General features: G+C 40.3%; 1 protein-coding gene across 1 annotated transcript in view; it reads right to left on the reverse strand.

Annotated features, from left to right (window-relative positions):
• Positions 1–5,708: 5,708 nt before the first annotated feature.
• The window catches only part of LOC146499700 (protein phosphatase 1H-like), a 38,732-nt gene continuing 21,738 nt past the window's right edge, over positions 5,709–22,702 (reverse strand). Inside the window, exons 6-10 of the mRNA XM_085138893.1 lie at positions 21,338–21,456; positions 16,337–16,400; positions 14,107–14,214; positions 10,244–10,395; positions 5,709–9,877 (exon numbers count right to left, since the gene is read on the reverse strand). Of these exons, the coding sequence (XP_084995019.1) occupies positions 9,730–9,877; positions 10,244–10,395; positions 14,107–14,214; positions 16,337–16,400; positions 21,338–21,456 (591 nt within the window). The 3' untranslated portion in view covers positions 5,709–9,729. The remainder of the gene's footprint in view (positions 9,878–10,243; positions 10,396–14,106; positions 14,215–16,336; positions 16,401–21,337; positions 21,457–22,702) is intronic.

Below are 22,702 nucleotides of genomic sequence, written 5' to 3' on the forward strand. Positions count from 1 at the left end.
CCCGTGCTTCTGCCTGGTGGTTCACTTTCTTGACCAACTTCCATAGCTGCCCCACATCTTTGACTGTATTATTTTATAAATAAGAAAAATAAGAAAATACAAATCTGTTTGTGTCCTTTGCGTAACATAGTTGTCAAATTACCAGATACTTCAGATTCTGGACTGAAATGTATAAAATAACAGGTTTATTTATTCAATACTGTGATTGGTACACATTCTGTTTAGAATTTACATTTTTATAGATATTTTACATAGAGATGTAAATGTGTATCAGAAACACGATCCAACTCTAAACACATCGCTTTTTCCTACGTTGGGCTCTCTAAATACATTTTGAAATTATAATTAATGCAATGCTGCTACGCTTTGGATAAAAAAGGCATTTTAAAAATGTGCAGCATTCAAAGCTGCTCTGGTAGAATAAAAATGTGAATCTGAATATTAGCACAACAGGTCGCCTTTAACATCTATGGTCAGGAAAGCATGCTCAGCTCATATCCCAGCAGTAAGTGATCTCACTGGCGTTCCCTAAAGAAGGTGAACATCGCTATGAGCCATATAAAGGAAGGCTGTCATGCTTCCCTTTGTTTTATCCTCTGCTCTCCATCTCCTAGTATGATCTGAGCAGGAACACGGTGTTCTCTCCCCGGTTCCTCCGGGTTATCCGGATGCTTACAGCCAAGGCGGTTCTACCGAGAAGAGGCTCGTCCTTCTGACCAATAGGAGAGAGGAGAAAGAGGATCGGCTGTGAGCAAAGCGCCTCACTCCGTCAGAGAAAAGAGAAACCCACAGAGAAACGTGCTTTGCTTGTTAAGATTGGACGTTAGAACGCGCTGACATTATAAGGAGGCTATGAATGACAGATATGGATAGTCTGAAATCTCTCTCATGAGCATAAAGTTTTCATTTTTCTGGCACTTCACAATTTTTAATAGACGACGGCTACAGTCTGGCACATCTTTAAAAACACCTTCGTCTGTGTTTCACCAGCTGGTGGCGCCCTCTGACAGTGTGCCGTCTCCTGCTGGTGTTTGAGAAAGCAGTCAGAGGTGGACCTCTGCGTTTTCTCCAATCTCTGGTCGTGGCTACACCCGTCCTGACGTTCCCCGCGAATTTTATCCACGGCGCTCCGCCACATCCACTCATTTTATTTGATTTTTTTTAGTTGGGGGGAGGGGGCGCACACACTACCTGACGTGCTGTCGGAGGCAGAAAGGTTAGAGCGAAGCGGGTCTCCTGTTTGGATTCGGACGGCTTTCTGCCCTTTAAACCGCGCGGATGTGATGGCTGGACAACTTTGTGCTCACGGCGCGGAGACCGAAGCAGACAACAATAGGCTCTAATGCAGCCTGCTGCAGTTCGGCTGCAGTTCGGCTGCAAGGTGAAGGTCCGCGTGAAGAGCCCGTGGATCGTTTGCGTTTTCTCAGATCCAACAAGTCCGGCAAGGTAAAAATTTAAACAGAATTACAGGAAGTGTTTTCACTTTTAGGTAATCTCTTTCTTTCAAATACCCCCCCCCCCCCCCCCCCCCCCCCCCTAAAAAAAAATGTGTTGCTCTCAGAGCTAAAAAAAATATTTTGGGGGGTAAATGGGTAGTATCGTGGTTTTTGGTGATTTGTGCCTGAATATGTTTTTATATAGCGTGCAGTCACTCATATTGTTCTAATTAAAACAAGATTTAAAAGCAGGATTTCGTGTTTCTTTCTCTCTCTCTCTCTCTCCTTTTTTTTTTTTTTTTTTTTACATGAATGGCACCGTGCCACTCCACGCGCCTCGCCGCCCCTACCTGCCACATTTTTTCCCCTCTCTATTTGCTCTTTTTCTTACCACCGAGGTCAACCGAGGAGAGCGTGTGTGCAGGAGATATGGGAAATGTACGGGAGGTGTTTTTTTCCCCTCCTTTCCTACTATGGGTGGGGTTTTGTCTCGCTTTATTGCGGCCCCGTTTTAGGCGTGCGCCATTTTCCGTGCGCTTTTACGCACGGGGACGCCAATAAAACTGATAGTCTGATTAAATCTGGAACCAAGAGATTTTCCACAGAAAAGCGCATCCCTGGTGCCAAGTGCTGGCTGAGGTAGTAGTTTGTGCTGTTGGTCGGGTTGTCATATTACCCCTTGCGGAGATGACTGCGCAATCTACTGCCTTGCCGGCGCTGGTGACTTGCAACGAGGGAGCCAACCGGATCGACATAAAAGCCTAAACCCCACTTCACTTGCTTTCAAGAAAATTCAAATACTTGTGTGTGATATAAATGTTAACATTTCTTGAAATAAAGTATTTTTTCCAAAGCTTGCATCACGTGTATTTGTGTATCTATCTGATTCCACATCTTGTTATAATTAATGTTCTGCTTAGACATTCTTATTTCTCACCGGGGTGGGGTGTTAAAGCACAGATGGAATTAAAGATGCCAGTCCCATTAAGTGTCTTAGCAAGCATTTATGGTAACCTAATGCTGTACCATGTTATAAATTGTGTTATAGCTCCAATGCAAAGTAGATATAGGGCCAATTTTGCCGATACCAGTGCTGATACTCGTACTCCCTTAAGAGAACATATAACCCCAATTCTTCATCAGCTTCACTGGTTGCCCATACAAGCTAGGATAAACTTTAAAATTTTAGTTCTCACATTTAAGTGCATCCATAACCTTGCCCCTCCTTATCTGTGTGATCTGCTTCATATTACCACTGCTTCCTGCTCTCTCAGATCTTCATCTGCCATTCATCTTGTTCCTTCTGCTCGTCTTGTCACTGTGGGGAACAGAGCGTTCAGTCGCGCTGCTCCTCGGCTCTGGAACTCACTTCTTCCAGTCATAAGAAATATAGATTCCCTTCCCTTATTTAAGTCACAGCTTAAAGCATACTTGTTTAAACTGGCTTGCTCGCTTTAATACAGATCTTACCTTTTCAAAAATAAATGTTTATTTTTTGTATTTTAAATCTATTTTAATCTACTGTTTTATTGATATCTTTCTTCTCTTTGTAAGGTGACCTTGGGTTTTAGAAAGGCGCTGTCAAATAAAATGTATTTCTGCTCTTCATGTATTTAAAAAAAAATTTTTGGGGGGGGGGGGCAGCTTCTGTTTAAATGTGCTGTAGGCTCTAAATAAAATGGATGTGACAGTCAACGCAAAGAATTTTCATAGTGTGCGTTTGAGCTATTTTCTTTAATTATTGCCAAAAAAGTAATTTAATGAAGTGGGCTACATACTAAACTTAGAGGATAGGAAAATAGTATCAATCCAATCCACGATACCAGTGTTGGTATCGATACTGTGGCTATTTGGATCAGTCCGCCCACGTCTGCAATTAAGGAGCATTCACTAAAGCAGGACAACCTTCAAGTGCAGCTGTCATCAACACACTTCGACATTTCCTATTGTGGCAAATCAGAATGTGTGCTGTGAAGAAAAAAGGGGAGTGCATTTTAAACACATCTGACTGATGCATGCTTTGAAATTGGTGTAGTGCTTGAACTCAATGTTTGAACTGTGAAACAGTATTTAGGGAGCTGTGTGAAAATTATTTTTAGGGGCTAGCTGTTTGGAACCCCCTTTATTTGACCTTACCAGTTCATTCACTGTGTGAAATGGTTGAAACTATTGGAACCCAGTTTTTTGATTGGCTGCCCCTGTAAACAGAAGGTTAAATAGCAGGTGGGTGGGGCTTATTGTGGATGTCTGCTTAAACTGACACAGAGGGATGGCCAACAAAGATAACTGAAACCAAGTGTTAAGAGCACTCTGCCTGAGCCTCTGGCTGACAAGGATTCATTTCAATTCAGTTTTAGTCACATAGCATCAAATCACAACAGCAGTCTCTTCAAGGTGCTCTATATTGTAAGGTAAAGACCCTAAAATAATACATAGAAAACCATCAATCAAATGATCCCTTAACAGCAAGCACTTGGTGACAGTGGAAAGGAACTCCCACTTGACAGGAAGAAACCTCTGTGGCAGCCGTCTGCATTCATCAGCTTCAGGTGTTGGGAGTGAGACGAGACAAAATACACACTGTGTACGAGAGCTAGAGATGAACAATTATCTGTACATAGGCCGAGTTCATTAAATAAATTGTTATTCCTGTTTTATATGCGCATCCATCCCTGTGACAGTACATGTACAGTATGAGAGAACTTTAAAAAATAATATATTTTCTTTAATTTTTTTTAACGAATGAAAGGATTTTTATGTATTTTAAAGGGTCACCTAGTGACATGCATTGTAAATTAGTTTAGAAGGAAGCTGATGTGTGCCATGGTTCATGGTACACTCACTGGACACTTTATTAGTTACACTTTGCTGGTAAAAGCTTGGACCCAATTTTGTCTCCATTCTTCAAGGTACAATTTTATCAAGGTGCTAGAAAACATTCTTCTTATATTTTGGTCCATATTGACATGACAGGATCGCACAGTGGCTGCAGATTCGTCAAATGCACAGCCGTGATACAAATCCATGGTGCCCCATCCCAAAGGTGCTCTGTTGAGGTGACTGTGGAGGCCGTTTGCGTGCAGTGAACCATCGCTGTGGTCATAAAAGGATGGATGGTCAGCAACAATGATAAGTAGGCTTTTAAACGATGCTCGGCTGATAGTAAGGGACCCAAAATGTGCCAAGAAAATATTCCCCGCCTGAACTATTGATAAAAGGCAGCGTTTCATGTTGATTGCATGAAAAAAGCTGTAAAAAATGGAAATATTGTGTGTTTAAAAATATGGCAAATATAAAAAATGTATATTTTTTAAAGCAGTACATTGTATAATACTGTAATGGGTTCTTTATTTATTTTACAGTGAAGATGAACATTTTAGTTTCCCCACCTCATTATTTTTATAACCTACTCATCAAGCATGGCCTAATAAGCATATTTTTTGGTTTATTTTTTGATTAGCATTCAATCTCTCAATGAATACAGAAGAAAGATATACCACAAAGCAGGAAAGCACCAGATAAGGCTAATCAAAAAGGTACTGGCTGAAGCACATGCTTATTAGGCCAAACTTTTTACTACGAGATTATTCGACAAGCAGCTGGAAGCAACAGAGAAGAATAAAGCGTATATATATGTTTTGTAGAGAATTAGCAACGGTTTTTGTTTTCACTTTTTTCACTTAGGCAATCATCAAACATTGCCAGTGGTGACAGTATTAAATAAACCACTTACCAGTATATGAATAGTGAGGTCATTCATCCATTTTTTCCCCACATTTCCTTTGTGGTCACACAGGAAATCAGTTTGTTCTAATGGCCTTTACCCATATTTACCTCATCAACATTATGAATTGTGTCTGAATGATTGTGCACAATCATTGCACTTACGGTTCGCTGTAAAAATAAATAAATAAAACAAAAATGTCTCATCTTGTTTAGCGTTTCCGGCAAAATGTTGACATTCAGTGAGTAGTCTGTATTTCCTCTAATGAATCCCTCCGCTGTCTGATTTCAGAGACAAACTAGTCCTTTAGTGTCCAGTTGAACGTGTTCGTTAGTTTCTCCCACAAGCAGAACCAAGGGAATATAAACAGCAACAACACTGATTAGCTCCTCTGGACTCTCTTTAGTTTCTTGCTCGTTGAGATTGATTTGAACTGAGAGTGCAAAGTTTTGGAAAACTATCGATTCTGTTCACATGAATGTTGAGCACAGCTCCATTTGACTCCTTTTCTGTCTTTTTTTTAAAGTGAGACAAACAACAACTTTAGATTGATCTTCAACATTTATTGTCTCTTTTTTTATTTCTGGAAAAGAAACACTGCAGGTAAACATCACTCCCCCTCCCCCAAAAGTCCAAGTGTTGCACAAGGAAACATTAAAAATATTTCTTTTTGACCTCATAAGTTATTTTCACGTTATATAAAATGTGCATTTCACATTCACAAACAGTTTGAGGGTAGCACAATGGTCACTTAAAACGGTTTCCCACTGGGTTTCAAAATTCCTCTTTGCTACAGAAAAAAGAAATCAGCTCTTTGCATCTTTCTATAACCATTAGTAGTCTTAGGTAGAAAAAAACAACAGCAATGACAAGGTTCACAATACAGCAAATTCAGAAAACAAGACCTACAGTTGACTGAAGGGACTAAGATGTCTAAGAGCTTCCTGTACACACCAATGCTCTCCCACATATTTACAAATGCAGTGGAACCAAGACCATCACAGGGCACTTCCTGTCTTTAGAAAACCACTCTCAACAGGTCGTTATCGACACATGACAGTTGAACCTGAGTTGATGTGCAGTAGTTGGGTGGCACAATAGGATGAGAAAAATAAAATATATACTCATGTTTCCACATTCGTTTAAGAGAAAAAGGCTTAATGACAATAATAAAGAGCCTAAAGCACAGGTAGAAGGATGAACATTCAAAACACATACTGATGCACACGTCAGATGCTGAAGATCTGGTAGCATCAAAAACATTTACATGGAAAAGTAAAGTATGAAGGGAAAATAACCACTTATTAGAAAAGTTTTTCATTAATTAACAAATGCTAAACACCTAACCGAAGGAAAATATTCCAATACATTATTTAACATTGGAATATTTTGTTAATGAAATGTATAAGAGGGGAAAATGCACCATGCAAAGTTCAGGTAAACATCAATGACTGCTTCTTGGAGGAAAAGGTAGATTATTGTTGTCAGCTGCAAACACTGTGCAAGATAGCATGACAAATAGCACGTGTACATGTATGGTGACACAAAATAATTTTGAGTAATTTGCATGAATGTAGTCTTAGGAAGAATGAAGTGCGATGTTTCAATACTACACTCAGTTCCTACGAGTAAATCTTAACGATACAGCTAGGAGACTATTAGCTTAACTTAGCTTAGTGTAGCATAGAAACAGCTAGCCCAGAAATTGACGTGTAAAGACAGACCTCAACTTTTAATATGCAAAAAAAAAAAGAACACAGCAAAACTGGAATTTTTATACTCTGACTTTTTTACAGATCAAAATAATAATATATAGTATCAGTAAAGATCAGCAGTATTTGATTTTCTAGTCTCAGTGCTAAATTAAGCTAGATAGCTGCTAGCTGTAGTTTCATATGCACCATACACACAGGAATAACCAATATTCTTCTCATCCAGCACAATTATCTGACATCATTCAGGACATTACTTATTAACAATTGACTTCTTTATAGTTGTCACCCTCTTATTACATATTCCAGCTTTGCAGTCAACTTTTAAATACACCGGTTTAATTCCAAAACCCCAAACATCAACTATGGTGAAGGTAAATTATTTATTTAAGATGATGTTTCTTTTTTCAAAACACATTTTTCTTCTAAAGCACATTTGTTTGCTTGCCTCAACAGCTTGGAGTGAAACGTGTCAGTTTTTTTCCACCACTTTCCCCCCTCTATCTGCAAGTCAAAATTTCATCAAAATTATTCTAAATTTCAAGTTATGTATCTCAAAATTTCAATTTTCTACATACAAATAAAAATTTGGAGATTAAAAACCCAAAATTTTGAGATAACTTTAAAGTTTCTGAAGCACAAACTACCTCATATCTTCTGCAACTTCCTAAAACTGAAACTAAAAAAAATGAAACAAATATGGAAAAAAGAGAAAATGATTTGGTTTCATGTATAGCCATTGGTATCGTTTCATTTTGTTCCCTTTCTTTGTGGCTGCTCTCATCCTTTGGGTCTTATGCCAAATGTCTGGAATAATATATAATCAATAATATATGCATGATCGTTGCACATTAACAAATAACATTATCACCAGTTCTCATTCAGTCTATATAAATTCAACAATAATTCAAACCATTGCACCATTGCTCATAATCCCAGGCCTACAATATGCTACTGCATGCACTGACACACAGTCCACTACATCCACTCACGGTAACACATTTTACCCAAACCCGTCCCCCTGAAGGCAACATCATCTGTATTTTGATGAAGCACCTAAAGCAAGAAACATGCAAAAACAAAACAATAAAACAAAAGCTTTCAGATTCAACCTTGATTGTACTTCATGATTTTTCTTTTTAAAACTACAGCTATGAATTATATCAATCCTCCCTGCTGCAGGGAATATTTGCTTCTTCATCGTACCATGGGTCTTCAGTGAGTTATATGGGTTGGCCTAAAGTGCAAATACACTGGTGTACAAGTCATTTAATCTCACGTAAAGCCAGTTATTTATAACTTTAAGAGAATTGCCAAACCAAATCCCAAATTTAAAAATGTAAGGATTTTAAATTATATTAAAAAATATTTATTTTCCAAATCAGTAGATAGAAACCACTTACGACTTATGGCTTAGCCACGCTAGAGTAAAAATAGGACCGCAACCTCACTGCAACTAGGAGAGAAAAAAAAAGATGGATAGTAGCCTGGTAAGAAGTGGCGGCAACCAATTGACCACTCGGAGGCAAGCAACATAGAGGTAAACCTGGTATGTTATTTTGCAGTTACATCGCTGTCCTGCAGCAACTGCGCCGCTATTTATGGAGGTTTTCTGAATGTAAGTAGTTCATGTAAATGTTGCATGTTGACAGCAACAAATTTGCAACAGGTTTGATCAATGACTGCACACAAAATTCCCAACTTGCACCAATTCAATCTGATGGCAGACTGAACCCTTCTTATTAGTGGTTCATCACTATCTCGATGATTCAAAGTCAAGAAAACGGCTGATTGCTAGTGGTCACAGATGTTGTCCCCATCTTCATAGCAACAATTTTAAAGGTAACAAGATCATTAACTTATTACATAGGGTCACAATCAGTTTGGTTGTGCCACGGTCCCCACCCAAAGTATTTCTTATCTTTCGTTAAGCTGAACTATGATTTTAGCTTCATATTTAATTGATAGAGAATAGCTAGAACAACAAAAGCCTAAATATCTAAGAATATAATTAAAAAATAATAATTTAATAAAACATTTAGTAAAACATGGCGACTTGTTACTGGATTAAATGACTTGTCACAGTGAACTTTTTTTTTGCTGTGCAGATGTGTTTGTTTGTTCATAAACCACATCAGTCCTTCTGTCTCAACTTTCGATCGATAAAGGCTAAGATCCTTTAATGACTTTTTGGGAAATGTGGATAACCTCTTGTTCTGTGCCCATATCGACACTTCTTTAATTTCTTCGGCAAACTTGAAACAGTTCTTCAGCAAGTGAGTCCTTTAAAGCCACACTGTGGCAAAACGGAAAATGCAGCTGACATGTCAGCTTGGTCCATTTTCACGAGACAAAGGAGGTATTCTTTTTTTTTTAAATATATATAAACAAGTTAGATATACAATAGCCTACAAGAGAAGGAAGGATCAACTAAAGAAAGGGGAATAGTAGGAGGAGCCCAGAATTGTTTAGCACAAGAGGAGAGAGGGAAAGAGCGAGAAAGCTCTTCTTCACTTCAGAAAAACATTTGCTTATTTGAGTTTTGCCAGGCGAATTATTTCTTGACATTGTTTATTCATGAGATGATTTAGTGACTTAAAATTATCTACGGTTTAAGCTTTCATGACTGTGGAGTCTTAATAAACTAACACGGCGATGCTGACTGTAGTTCCCCTGAGCTGATCAATCCTGAACTCCTGTAGAGACATGAAGCACCAACAAATTAATGTGCCACCTTCTTCTAAGGAAGCAAATAAATAAGAAAACTAAAAGGGGGACTCTGAGTTCAGGACTAATCAATCCTGCTGAGTCTACAGGCCTTTCTCATCACTGAACCACAGCTTCGGTGGAATGCTCCTCAGGGCTGGCGGTTGCCGTACATGAGAGGTATGATGAAGACTGAGATGTCGTCTCCGGAGCCCAGGCGCTCATTGGTGATCCTCCAGCCTCTGTCTCTCAGAACACCTCGTGCTCGCATCACCAAATCCTGTGCTGCCATCGTGTACCTGGCCAATAGAAGACACAGCAATGAAGCCCTTGCTTTAATATTGTGATACGCTGTAGCTCATTTAATTTAATGGCACTCTCTTGAAACACAGAAGTTGCCAGAGCTCTATTGTGATTTTAGTATTTTGAAATTTTAGTTGTCTTGCAGTTTGACATCTGTGGATCTTATGTAGCAACAGGATATTTAAGCCTTTCTGCACTGATGCGCCAAACTCTATAGTCTAACAGCGCATGGTGCTGAAAAGAAGCATGTAATTCTGAATAAAATACACAACACAGAGGCACAATTTACAAAATTCATATTTATTTATGAAGCAAAAACGAAATAACTAGACAAAGGAAATAAAACAAAGGAAAGTTCCAACCTGTGCAAGTCGTCAGGGTCGCAGTTAGCTAGAAAGGTGGTGACGGCTTCAGCCACCTCCTGGTTGGAAAGGACATCCCAGAGGCCATCAGTTCCCATCACAAGCACATCATCAGCTCCGTGTTCGTAATGCATCAGGTTATACACCTTCACCTGCATGATAAACAACAAAAGGGCCATCAGTTCAACTCAACTGATCCCTTTTATCGGTAGTAATATGGATGTTTTTTAATGCTCATTATAGCAAAGAGAAAGCTCTACCGAGGGTATCAAATGACCTTTTTAATTCTGCATTGCATAAAAAAGGGGGTTGGTTCTAAGGGAAGTGCTCTAGATCTTTCACATTCATACATTTCAAATTCAGTGTTCCCACGGCAACATTTCACTGTTACCAATTTTAGTTGTGGTGTTCCTCAAGGCTCGATCCTTGGTCCATTGTTAATTGCAGTTTGCGTTTTCTCACATGGACTGTTCTAACCTACATTTTCTTAAGTTATACTTTTCTTTTTAGTCCAGTGACCCCAAGACTGTTTTTATTACTCTTAGTCCTAAAGCATGGAAGACAAGCCTGATGTTGCCAGCTCAATAGTGGAGTTGGTTCATGACCAAATCCATTAAGTAATTGTAAGTGTTCTGATGCTTTTATAATAAATAAATGGATTTTAGTACAATCCAAATTGACATCGTTTCTTTCATCCATTGTACATAACCAGTGTATGAATGTGAGAGTGAATGAATAGTGGAATTGTAAAGCGCTTTGAGGGGTCCCGAAAAGCGCTATATAAATGCAATCCATTATTATTATTATTATTATTATTATTATTATTATTATTATTATTATAAGGCCATACAGGAAATTATTTGCTCCCGCTTTGATGACTGTTAGCTACAGCTAGCTATACATACTGTACATACTGCCTATATCACTCTGCTATGTCCAAAATCACATTGGCCAAGTATTATTTTTCACATTATTTTAAAACTCTGCTCATCCGTTAGCATTGAATAGCCCCGTACCATAAGACCCATGACCCCTTCATGTTACACCGGCGCTCTCTGAGATGCTTGAATGGTTGATATCCGTAGCTGTCAGCTCGTGAGATCAAGTGACCAGACTTGCATCATCTGGCAACATCGTAGGTCTTTTATTGAGATTCTTTTAAAATATTTAGCTGTGGTTTCTCATTGTTCTTTTTTTTTTAAATAAAAAAAAAAAGTAGTTCTTTTGTTTACATTTTTTATTCTTGTGAAGCAATTTGGGGCTTTGCTAATAGCAATTTATAGATGCCTTATTATAGTACTCAGTACGCCAACCACCACCCTGTTTGAATCGACTGCCTGGTCTGACTGCACACATCAACCTTTGTTGTTACTTTGCTCTTGTGTTCACAGCTGAAACACAGGATTGCTTCACCCTCCTGTCTTATTCACTACTCATTTCAAATTGATATGAAAAGCATAAAAAAGAATAGAGGAAGAATCTGCACTGCTGGATCTCATCACTATGGCTTTAAAGTGCAGAAAATATTCAACTATTTTCTAGAATCCTTTATGTATTCATCAGCAGGAAAAAAAAAGCAGAAAAAAAGTAAACCATTAATTTCCATCTGCCCTGTAATTCAAAATAATACACTACACATCCATTAATAAATAAGAGATTCTATTATTATCCTTTTGAAAATCTTGCTTGTAGTTTTTTCCCCTTTCCAGTTTTGCTAATTGGCTTTTACACATTTATGTAATTACAAAACAGTGAACCAAAACTGCAATTTTAATTAAGGCTGGTATACTATGACAGATGAAATCTTTTAAGTCCAACACTTTACACACGATGACGCCTGACGCTTCTACGACTTAACGAATGTAATGCCGTTTCTTCCTTTACAGAGAACATCTTGAGATACCCCTGAGAGGCTTTGTGGAGAGGTGAGAGATCTGTTTGTGAGAGAAAGAGGGAGAGATCCAGACAGAGGCTCTGAGTGCTGAGAGGAGTTAAGACTTCCATGTGAACCTGGTATGAACCCCGGGAATTAATGAATTAAAGATCAAGCAGAGCGCCCGGGGAGGAAAAATGCAAAATTCTATAAGACAAACTGCATCAGGAGATGAAAGCGGTTTGAAACCAGCGCCAGACAGTCAGACAGGTGAGCTCAAGTTCGTCAGCAGCAGAGGACTTTTTTTTTTCCAGACAGAGAAGCAGAAAATTGCATCTCTAGTGACTGCAGCGCAGATATGACCGAGGCAGAAGTAGGTTAAGCCAACTGACTAACTTATATTTTGTGGCATGACTGCTCCTGAGCTTTTCATGCACATACATGAAAAACCAAAAGACAACTGACGTGGCATCTAAAATATTGTAAATAGCATTAAATGAAGAAGATGGGGTGCGATGTAGTTTGCAGAGACAGTAGTTGCTGCATGCAGGACCATTTGTTAGAGTATGCATAAAAGACTACCAGCTATCAAGTTCATATATGCTGGCACTGATCAGCTGATTTGCCAGGACTGCAGGCAGAGTTTATATAATTACAGCGCAGGATGCAGATTATGCTTTTTATTCTTTCAGTATCCGCCTGGACAAAAGCCACATGCTATATGTCAGACTTGTTTGCAAGAAGCTGTAAAAAGCTAATTTACAAAGCTGACTTCATAAATCCAAGATGAAGATGAAAACATAAAAAACACTCAAAATGTTGTTGTTTTTTTTATTTTACCCTGACATGTATACAGCTGGGCAATTCACACATTGCCATATGCTTTCACAGATTTTCTGCCAGAAGCTTCAATAGTTCAAGAAATTGAAATGATTGCAAGGAGGAGGAACTGGTGAGAGAGAAACTGAAGATTACTCATGTACAGAGGGACGTAGGGGAACAACAGCAGTTTACATGAAATTACATACCATTACAGGGGTGGCTATAGGTGGAAATTTCTTTTCTACTTTTTTTAATCATCAAGTGTGAAGTGTTCCTTTCATTGTTTATTTATTTTTATTGTTTTTTAGCTTGAAAATGGATGTCTTTGTTCTTTTTCTGTTTAAACGTGAATTATTAAAGATGTTTTCACTTTTTAAAAACTGCATTTCAAACTTTAAATAGCAATTGTGTTAAATGTTAAATACACTGCTTAAAAAATAAATACATAAATAAAGGAACACTTCACGCTTGATGAGCCAATCATAGCAGTTCCCTGCACTGTGCGGCGTGACTTTTACTGGATGTAATAAAACTATGTTAAAAAAACAGCTAAACAGCCGACAATAGGCCGTTTAAAAAGTCTCGGACAGCAGAAGGCGAAGAGCTGGCTCATCCTCTGATGTTTGGAAACTAAGAACAAATCACATGCTAAGAGCCTTGCAAAGTTGTGTCTGCACCACAAAGCAGCACAACTGATTCATTCAGCCGCCTGAAAACACACCGCAGACGGCAGTATAATTATTGCACTACGTTCCAGAAAAACAACGCAATGGCTGCTAATCCAACGTCTGCTCAGATGTCCACGAAAGCGTTTCCACCCACCTCACAGAGACACACTGAAAGCCCCAAAGCAGTCAAATTCTGTTTGACCAAAGATAAGCATCCACCAAACACGGTGAGTAGCGAATGCTCAAGATAATAATTAACACACTGGTGAAAATACGTGCTATCCCCTTGTAGAATTTTTTTCCCCAAACTGGCAAAATGTACCTGTGTGCAAAGCGTTGCGGGGAAAATCGAGAGCTGTCGAGCACTTCATCACAGCTGCAATGATTGGAGGGAAAGGCTTTGTATTTTGCTTCTAAAAGATGAAACGCTTTATCTGTCTGAAAGCAAGGCTCTGTTTTCATGTTGCGTTACGTATTAGTGTGTCAGCAGGTCACTTTACCTCAGGGCAACAGGACAGGAACGGCTTGATAAAGATGTTGGAGTCATGAACTTTGAGGTTGTGGTCACCGAGTCCGCGGGTCACACCGATGGTAGCCAACACCCGTGCCTGGAAAACAAACTGGTTAGGGTTTTTTTTGTTTTTTTTAAAGCATTTAGCATCTCAGCTGGAGCTTGGGAGCCATTTCTTTGGAAGAGGATCCGGCATAAAACTTCCACATCGATCATGTGGAGCTACCCGCCTCGGTGACCCGTTGTGGCGAGAGAGCAGCCGAAAGTATCTTCTCCCAGACACTGACATAAACAAAGCTTCACAACAAAGTTAATGCATAAGTTCAAGAAGTAAGATCTGTAATCACTCATCTGCCTGCTAGAATTTTTTTTTTTTACATCACTTCCTGTTTCCCACGCTGTCAGAACTCAGTACTGACATCATTACTCTCATCCAGCCATTTTTCAATCAGCCTTTAAATCTCAGTGCTCTTCTGTCATTCCACCTTTCAGACTCGCATTTGTGCAACCCGCCTCCTCCCCATCCATCTCTCCCCGGCATCTCTGAGCCATAAGCCAAGCCTCCATCTGCACCACCACCAGCATAAACACAATGGGGGGGTCCTGTCCTAATTCCTGTCATTGCTGGGTCTCCATTCTGCTGCTGCTGGTTTATCCAAGTCTAAACGCCAAAACGCTTTTATTCAAATTCTGTATCTCAATAAATCATGTTCACCCCCAAAATGATGTCTCCTTACTGAACCGAGTGACAGGAATCACATAAACATATGCTAACACTATTTTGAGCGAGTGAATCTGGGAACATTCAATGACATCCTTTACATCCACATACATTTTTGTTATATACCAACATATTAACAGCTGATATTTTAGATGCAAAAAACAAATTCCCACAAGTTTTCAGGAATAAAAATTATGAAGCTGTATTGTTTGGTTGCGTAATCTTTTTGTTGCTTTGTTTGCAGCATGTTAAAGGGCAATGTGTATCTGAAGGAGGAAAGGTCTGGCCAATGAGACAGGAGGTACTTGCTTTGTACACAGCCAGACATAAATCCATCTGTGCCCTTAAGAATTCATCCTGCTGCTGCCATCTATCATCAGTGCTGCGTATCAGCATCATCGATCATCAGTAATGACGAGCGAGTCGGTTTGAAATTTTCACCCTGCTGTTAACGTGCTTTTTGAGGGGCCGATGTAAGTGGGTGGCAGGCTGGTGATAGACGAGTGCGATAAAGCTTTCGTTTTTTTGGATGAATGGGCAAACGTACTGAAAAAAAAGAAGCATCTGGGGCCCGAATTTCTCTGTAAAACTACTGCTTTGCACGATAATGACATTATCAGGCAGCGGCACAACAAACAGCTTCAAAAATGGATTTGTTAAATACACGCTGGCCAAACAGCGGAAGGATATTTACGGCAAAAGCAACAGTGTCAAAAGTGCACTCAGACTAAACTAGTCTTTCAGTTATCGCATTCTTGTGCAACTGCCTTCCTCTCTCTCATCCCTGTGACGACGCTTTGTTGTGACCGCTCTTTGAATTCAGCAGCCATTCACTACTTCAGACGGACGACACTGCGTGTGTGTGTGTGTGTGTGCGCGCTGTGTGGTCGTCAGAAGATGCTTTCCTTTCTGGAGCTTCGCGTAACATCTCTCTCTGCATCAAATGGAATTGATTGAAAATATGAAACAAACGGACGTGACTGAGAATTTAAAGGCGTTTTCCCCCCTTTCTCCGCTGCAGTTTATTTGGTGGAGTATTTTCAGTCTCTCCTCTCCCCTGCTATCCCAGCGGGGATTAACTTCGCTTCTCAGAGAGACGACTGTCATCTCCCGAGTGGTGTGTGTCTGTCTGAATGTCGGTGTGTCTCTTAGATATAGGGTTGCCGCTGGAGTGAAATAGATGGACCGTCTCCCCTCTCTTCTAAGTGAGGGTGCGCACTGACACACGCGCATGCACTCACTTCAGAGAGTTCGCCCACTTTCTGGGAGGCTGGCAGGCTTGTAGAGTGTGTGTGTGTGTGTGTGTGTGTGAGTGTGTGTGAGACAGACTGACAATTTTGGAGCAAGTGATTTTTTTCTCTGCACTTCTGAATTCTACAGTACAAACCACACAAGGGTTGGTGAAGACACACAAACTCAGTCAAACTTGCACTGACACACACACACACACACACACACACACACACACACACACACACACACACACACACACACTTACCTTTTTCCCTTCACCGTATATAAGAGGAAACTTGAGATCCTCATCCTCGATCGTCTTGTAAGCCCTGTGCATGAGAAAAGAAATGCAGATCAAGGCGATGAATTTTTCCCTTTTCCACCCCTTTTCTTTCATAGGTGCACTTTTTAAAGCGTGTATATGTTAATTATGTTTGACAGACACACACGAAAAGCATGCATACTTTCAAAAAGGAAAAAAAAGAGGGGATTTCTTCCCCATCTTAAATGCCATCTTGGTGTCTCAGTAGCTTATGGTGAATACTTTGCTCTACAGCAGATCCACAATAAACAGGTTCTACAGCCTCTTCCCTAACACGCGGTGTACTGAGTTACAGATGGACGCCAGGGACTGTAACGCAGATACTTCTACATCAAACAGTGGTCCAGTCAAACCGCATATAATCCAGGAAATATAAATCACACCACTTAGTGTGCAATAGTTTCAACAATTGCCCCTTAAGCCATTTATACGTCAATTCTATTCACGGTGAACACAATGGCAAAAAATGTCCCCCTAACATAAGCAGAAATATGTGTGATGGCTGGTCACCTCAGCAGAAAAGAACAAGAGGTAGCAAAGAAATAATTCTGGGTTTGATCTACTTCATACAAAGTGCAACAAAGAGCCCAGCTGCTGATAAAGCAACATCCCACACATGGGCACAACGTATACTTTGGAACTCTTATCGGTTCATGATACAAGCACTTGACGGGGCATCCAAAAAGCAATAATTTGACATAAAACTGTTAGTCCTCTATAGATTTATTGTAATATAAGACTTAAATGTGCATACAGTGCATTCATAGGATTTCTAGGCGCAGCCATTGCGGAGGGCTTTCACTTTGGTGGCCTCAGAACCTCATCTCTGCTTTTTGCAGATGATGTGGTTCTGTCGGCTTCATCGGGTGAGGGCCTCCAGCTCGCACTGGAACGGTTCGCAGCCGAGTGTGAAGCAGCGGGAATGAGGATCAGCACATCCAAATCTGAGGCCATGGTTCTCAGCTGGAAAAGAGTGGAGTGCCCACTCCGGGTCGGGGATGAGTTCCTGCCCCAAGTGGAGGAGTTCAAGTATCTCGGGGTCTTGTTCGCGAGTGATGGGAAAAGGGAGCCGGAGATCGACAGACGGATTGGGGCTGCACCGGTCCGTCGTGGTGAAGAGGGAGCTGAGTGTAAAAGCGAAGCTCTCAATTTACCGGTCGATCTACGTCCCTACCCTCACCTATGGCCACGAGCTGTGGTTAGTGACCGAAAGAACGAGATCGCGGATACGAGCGGCGGAAATGAGCTTCCTCCGAAGGGTGGCTGGCCTCTCCCTTAGAGATAGGGTGAGAAGTTCGGCCATCCGGGAGGCGCTCAGAGTAGAGCCGCTGCTGCTCCACATCGAAAGGAGCCAGCTGAGGTGGTTCGGGCATCTGACAAGGATGCCTCCTGGGTGAGGTGTTCCGGGCATGTCCCACCGGGAGGATGCCCCAGGGCAGACCCAGGACACGCTGGAGAGATTATATCTCTCGGCTGGCCTGGGAACATCTTGGTGTTCCCCCGGATAAGCTGGAGGAGGTGGCTGGCGAGAGGGAGGTCTGGGCCTCTCTGCTTAGGCTGCTGCCCCCGCGACCCGGCCTCAGATAAAGCGGATGAAGATGGATGGATGGAATGTGCATACAGTTTATTATAATGTCTAAATAGCAATTCGGAAGTTGATGTTTCAGATGTGCAAAAAATGTTCACAGATAAACGTCATTTAAGACATTTGTTGCTTTGGTTTCAGCGCGTTTTGGGATTTTTATGGATGAAAGGTGTGACCGGTGAGTCTGGAGGAACTGCTTTGTACACAGCCAGCCAAAAAAGAACAAAACAACAGTCTGTCCTTTGAACACTTCGTCCTGCTGCAGGTGTCATCTATCACCAGCAATGACGTGTATCAGCATCATCGATCATCCGTAATGACGAGTAAGTCAGTTTGAAATTTTCACCCTGCTGTTAACGTGCTTTTAGAGGGCACTGTACATAAGTTGGGTGGACTGACAGAAACCCAAATGGAAATTGGAAGTCAATTTCTGCTACAGCAGTGACAGCTAACATTTTAGCCACAAACCAATACTTCAGTGTTGTATTTATAGATTGTCCTGTTGCCTCCGGGTGGCAGTTTAAGAGGTACGGCTATTTACTGTTCTACTTTTATAAAACTGAAGCACCTGATGGACAAAAATTTGAAAGAATCATCAATGCTACCTCTTACCTGATAAATGACTTTATCTATTCAACTCCCAACCTCTCAAATAACTAGTAGCCACAGATCAAGGTAACTTTAACTACACACAAACAATAATTTTGGAAATTCTATATTTTACTTTTGTCTCTAATCAAATGTTAATTTATGATTGTCCCATTTCTTACTGTAGTAATAACTTGTGTCTAAAGGCGAACACACAGGTTAGCAACAAAGTGAATCACACACTTTTAGGTTTTTGATTTTGCTTGCATGTCAACGCCAGAGTGACTCTCTAGGGCGTAATAACAAGTGTTTTCTGAGCTGAATATTTTAGCAAGAAAGCTAGAGGGAGGGAATCCCAGGATCTGTAAGCAAGCAACAAAAATAAGTTCAGAAGTGCATAAAAGTGGGTGGGGAGAGAGATCTGAAAAACGAACATAGAAATGGAGCTTTGATGTCAGACTGAAAGACTCCCTGGCTGACGCTGATGTACTTAAACTGGCTAGATTAGGTTTGGCGTCACCAGTCAGTGGAGAATATCAACAACTTCAAACAGCTTTATTATCTGAGTAAGGGTTTGCTCTGTCTGTCAGTCCATGTCTCTTTCTGCCCATCTGTCCGTCTGTCTCCAAAGTGAGTGATGTACTTTACCCGACCCACAGGCAAGGCTCTCTTTCTGTCTCTTCCTTGCCAGCATCATCTCTACCTCTACATCGTCTTCATCCATCAGCGGCCCTCCTGCCCGTGCGCGTCAAACTTAACACGGACAGACAAATGCAAGCTAAAGATTACTCTAATTTTTTTTCTCTCACCATTTTACGTTGAAAGTGAGGGAACTTCTGAATGACAATTCTCATTCTCAGTACTGAAAATTCACTGCTTGGAGTAAACAAGCCATAAGCTACTTCAGCTTTATTCTCCAGCTGACTCAACTTGTGACTATCAGCAAATTATGATGAAATGAAGCTAATAGAAAGCTGAGATATGCAGTCCTGTGAAAAACTACGTACACCCCATGATTTAATAACTTGTAGAGAAACTCTTACTAGCTATAACGCGGTTCACCTTTCGTTGTTTCGCGGATTTTTATTGTGCAAATTTCCAAGTGTGTGTGTGTTTTTTTTAAACAGTGCATTGTGTTCTGCGTGCTGATTGGCTGTAGACCATTGTCAATCAATCTTGTGCCGTGTCTCCTGTACAGTACAGAATGCATTCAGCTTGTCAAATTTACATAAATCTTCGATCGCTAGCAGTGTGACTCTGCTGAACTGTATGTTTGTATGTTTTCTCCCCAACAAACACAACAATGTCGACGACTGCGGGTGCCTTTGGTTTCATTCTATAATACTGGACTTATTTTTCTATAAGGGTTGAACTTTGAGAGTTTAAACACGAGAGAAACGTGTGAACATGTTCATGCCTGTCTGAGAAAAGTGTATAAAGTGTGTAGTGAGGGGTTTTACAGCCTGACAACATCTATAATAGCTATAAAAAGTTGGGTACTTCGCAGATTTCACCTATTGCTGGTTATTTTTGGAACATAATTGCCGCGATAAACGAGGGACCGAGCTGTTATTTTTGTCCACAGACCAGTTAATGAGTTAATGTTTGAGAATTCTTACTTAAAGAAAGGTTACTCATACAAAACATGCCATGATTTCTTTATATTTCTAGATTAGATGAATAGCGTAATTTCAAAAGTGTCCACTAGTGGTGACGAATCCATACGGAAATATTGCTTCAGGCTGATCCCCTCTTTCCACCATCTTTCGGATTGTTGGGTTTTACCGCTTTTAACTACAATGGTCTGGTTGACCAAAAACACTTTCATCAATACCATTAAAAGCCACATTAAACAATCATCTTCAGCAAAAAGCATCTAATAAACCTAGCATACACCAGCTAGGTTAGTAGCAGCTGCTGAACATCAGGCAAACATGAGATGACTGGCAAAATGCCCCCAAAAAGCTTCAAGATGGCAGTCCACAAGCAATAAGCATCATCACTGTGGCCAAGTCTATTTTTAATATACAGTCTATGCCCCAAACCAATACCAATCACACCATGACGCTTGTCCATTGTAGTTTGGAATCTGCAACAAAATGTTTCTATTAAATCTGCACCAGTTCCAGAAATGTTCGAATGTTACCTCCTTCTACTGAAATATGGACAAATACAACAAATGACTCCAAACAGTTTCCTTTCTCCGATGTGAAGACAAAGTCGGCGCTACATCCTGGCTGGCACATCTCTGCTTTCGAGGGGCAGTGTCACAGTGAAATATACATCACACAATAGGAACAGTACTGTATGTGCCTGTGTGTCGGGGAGAGGGAGCGAATGTGTCAGTAAAAGCACACCTCATTACTGGCTTCCACTGCAGCCACAGTCAAACAGCATGGTGCCTTGCTAACCCACATAACAACGCACATACAGGACCATCTCTGCTGTATCATTATATCGAATCAGGTTAGGCTTCTCCCTCATTAGCTCTCTGCTGGTCTCCTCAGCTCCCACCGGATCCCATATTATGAGCAAGAGTAAAAGAGGCAGGAGCAGAGACTTTTTTTTCCCCGTCATAACTCCATCTAATAAGAATGCAGCGGGAGAGGGTTGAGGTCTGCGAGACCCCGAAAATGAGCAGTTTTCATTCCACGTTATAAATTGAATGGCATCGTACACGGTAACGCAGCCTGCTTTAGGGATGTGGGAGTCTGCCGTCGTTAAGTGCTTCACGACACCCGTGTGTGAAATGGTAAATAGGAAAAACGCACCATCCGCTCATGGTGAAGTCTCTGTAGAGCATCCTCTTGCCCACCTCCTTCCTCTGAACTCTCCGGGGGAACTCCAGGTGCGTGAACTCATTTCCTAACAGGTGAGGCTGCATGAAACCCTGGAGGACAAACAGCAATTTCGAGTCATTATGTGGCAGATGTGCGGAGCATCCTTACCCATCACTGTAGGTTTTTTGCCCAATTTTAAGTGTTGCAACAAACACTATTTGAAATGTAATTATTAAAGAACTGCAGGCAAGAAGCTGAAAGAGAATCTTCTCAGTGTTCTGACGCACAAACTGTGTGATGACATCAGTGTCATTTACTCTTAAATTTGCTCTAATATGCTCATTACCAGCACCATATTTTTTTTACTAGACTTTTTAGACTAACTTTGAAAGACTCAAAAATCAAAATAATCCCACTTCTAAGTCCCTCCCCTTTAAGCAAACTTTCTTCTGATTGGTTGCCCCTCATCAACAGAAGATTTAAACACACCTCAGATGGCCATGCTAATAATATCCACAGCCAACAGCTGAAAAAAACCTGCTTGAAACCAAACATTTAGAGCAGCTTGAAGCTTTGAAGCAGCTCGAACTACTTACTTTTAACTTTAGATTTGTTATATATGAGTCTATAACACTTTACTAGTATATTTATGAAAAAAAAGTATCTATAAAAAAACACTTCCTTAGGATCTCAAATTATTTGTACAGAGTTGAAGCAAACAGGCTTGAACATAGGATTCACATAACATATAAATTAATGTTAAGTTTATATCAGGTTAAGTTAGCTAAACAGGATTATTTCATTCCACAAAAATTACCAAGTCAAATATTTGTATCTAATTTGTTTAGGTTCTCTTTACTTATTATTTTATGGGTCATATTTATTATAAAAATTGGAGAAAAATGTATATTTGGTATACATAGTACCACTGCATGTACAGTGGGGTCCATAATTTGTCAGAAAAAGACACGTTTTTTTAATATGTTGCCTCTGTACACAAACACAGTGAATTTTAAATCATAGATCATTTTAAGTAATAAATATTTTTTTATTCATAGCTGTTATTACTGCAATTTGAAATCTGAGCCCCAAATAGATGTCAGAGATGCTGAAAGGCTGAAACATCAAAATAAATCTATCGGACGGACCGCCAGAACTTTAGGGGACAAATCAACAACCTGGTTCATTCTTATAAAGAAGGAAAACACTAGCCAGCTCAGCAACACCACAGAAGTCAACTAAAATGAATTATTTACATGGTTAAGAAGAACAATGTCACAATATTTAACAAAGTCACGAGGGAGGTGTAGCTTCGTCGAGGTCTACAATCAAGAGATGCCTTCATGAATGCAAATA

Source organism: Neolamprologus multifasciatus, chromosome 17, assembly GCF_963576455.1.
Source record: "Neolamprologus multifasciatus chromosome 17, fNeoMul1.2, whole genome shotgun sequence".
Lineage (NCBI taxonomy): Eukaryota > Metazoa > Chordata > Actinopteri > Cichliformes > Cichlidae > Neolamprologus > Neolamprologus multifasciatus.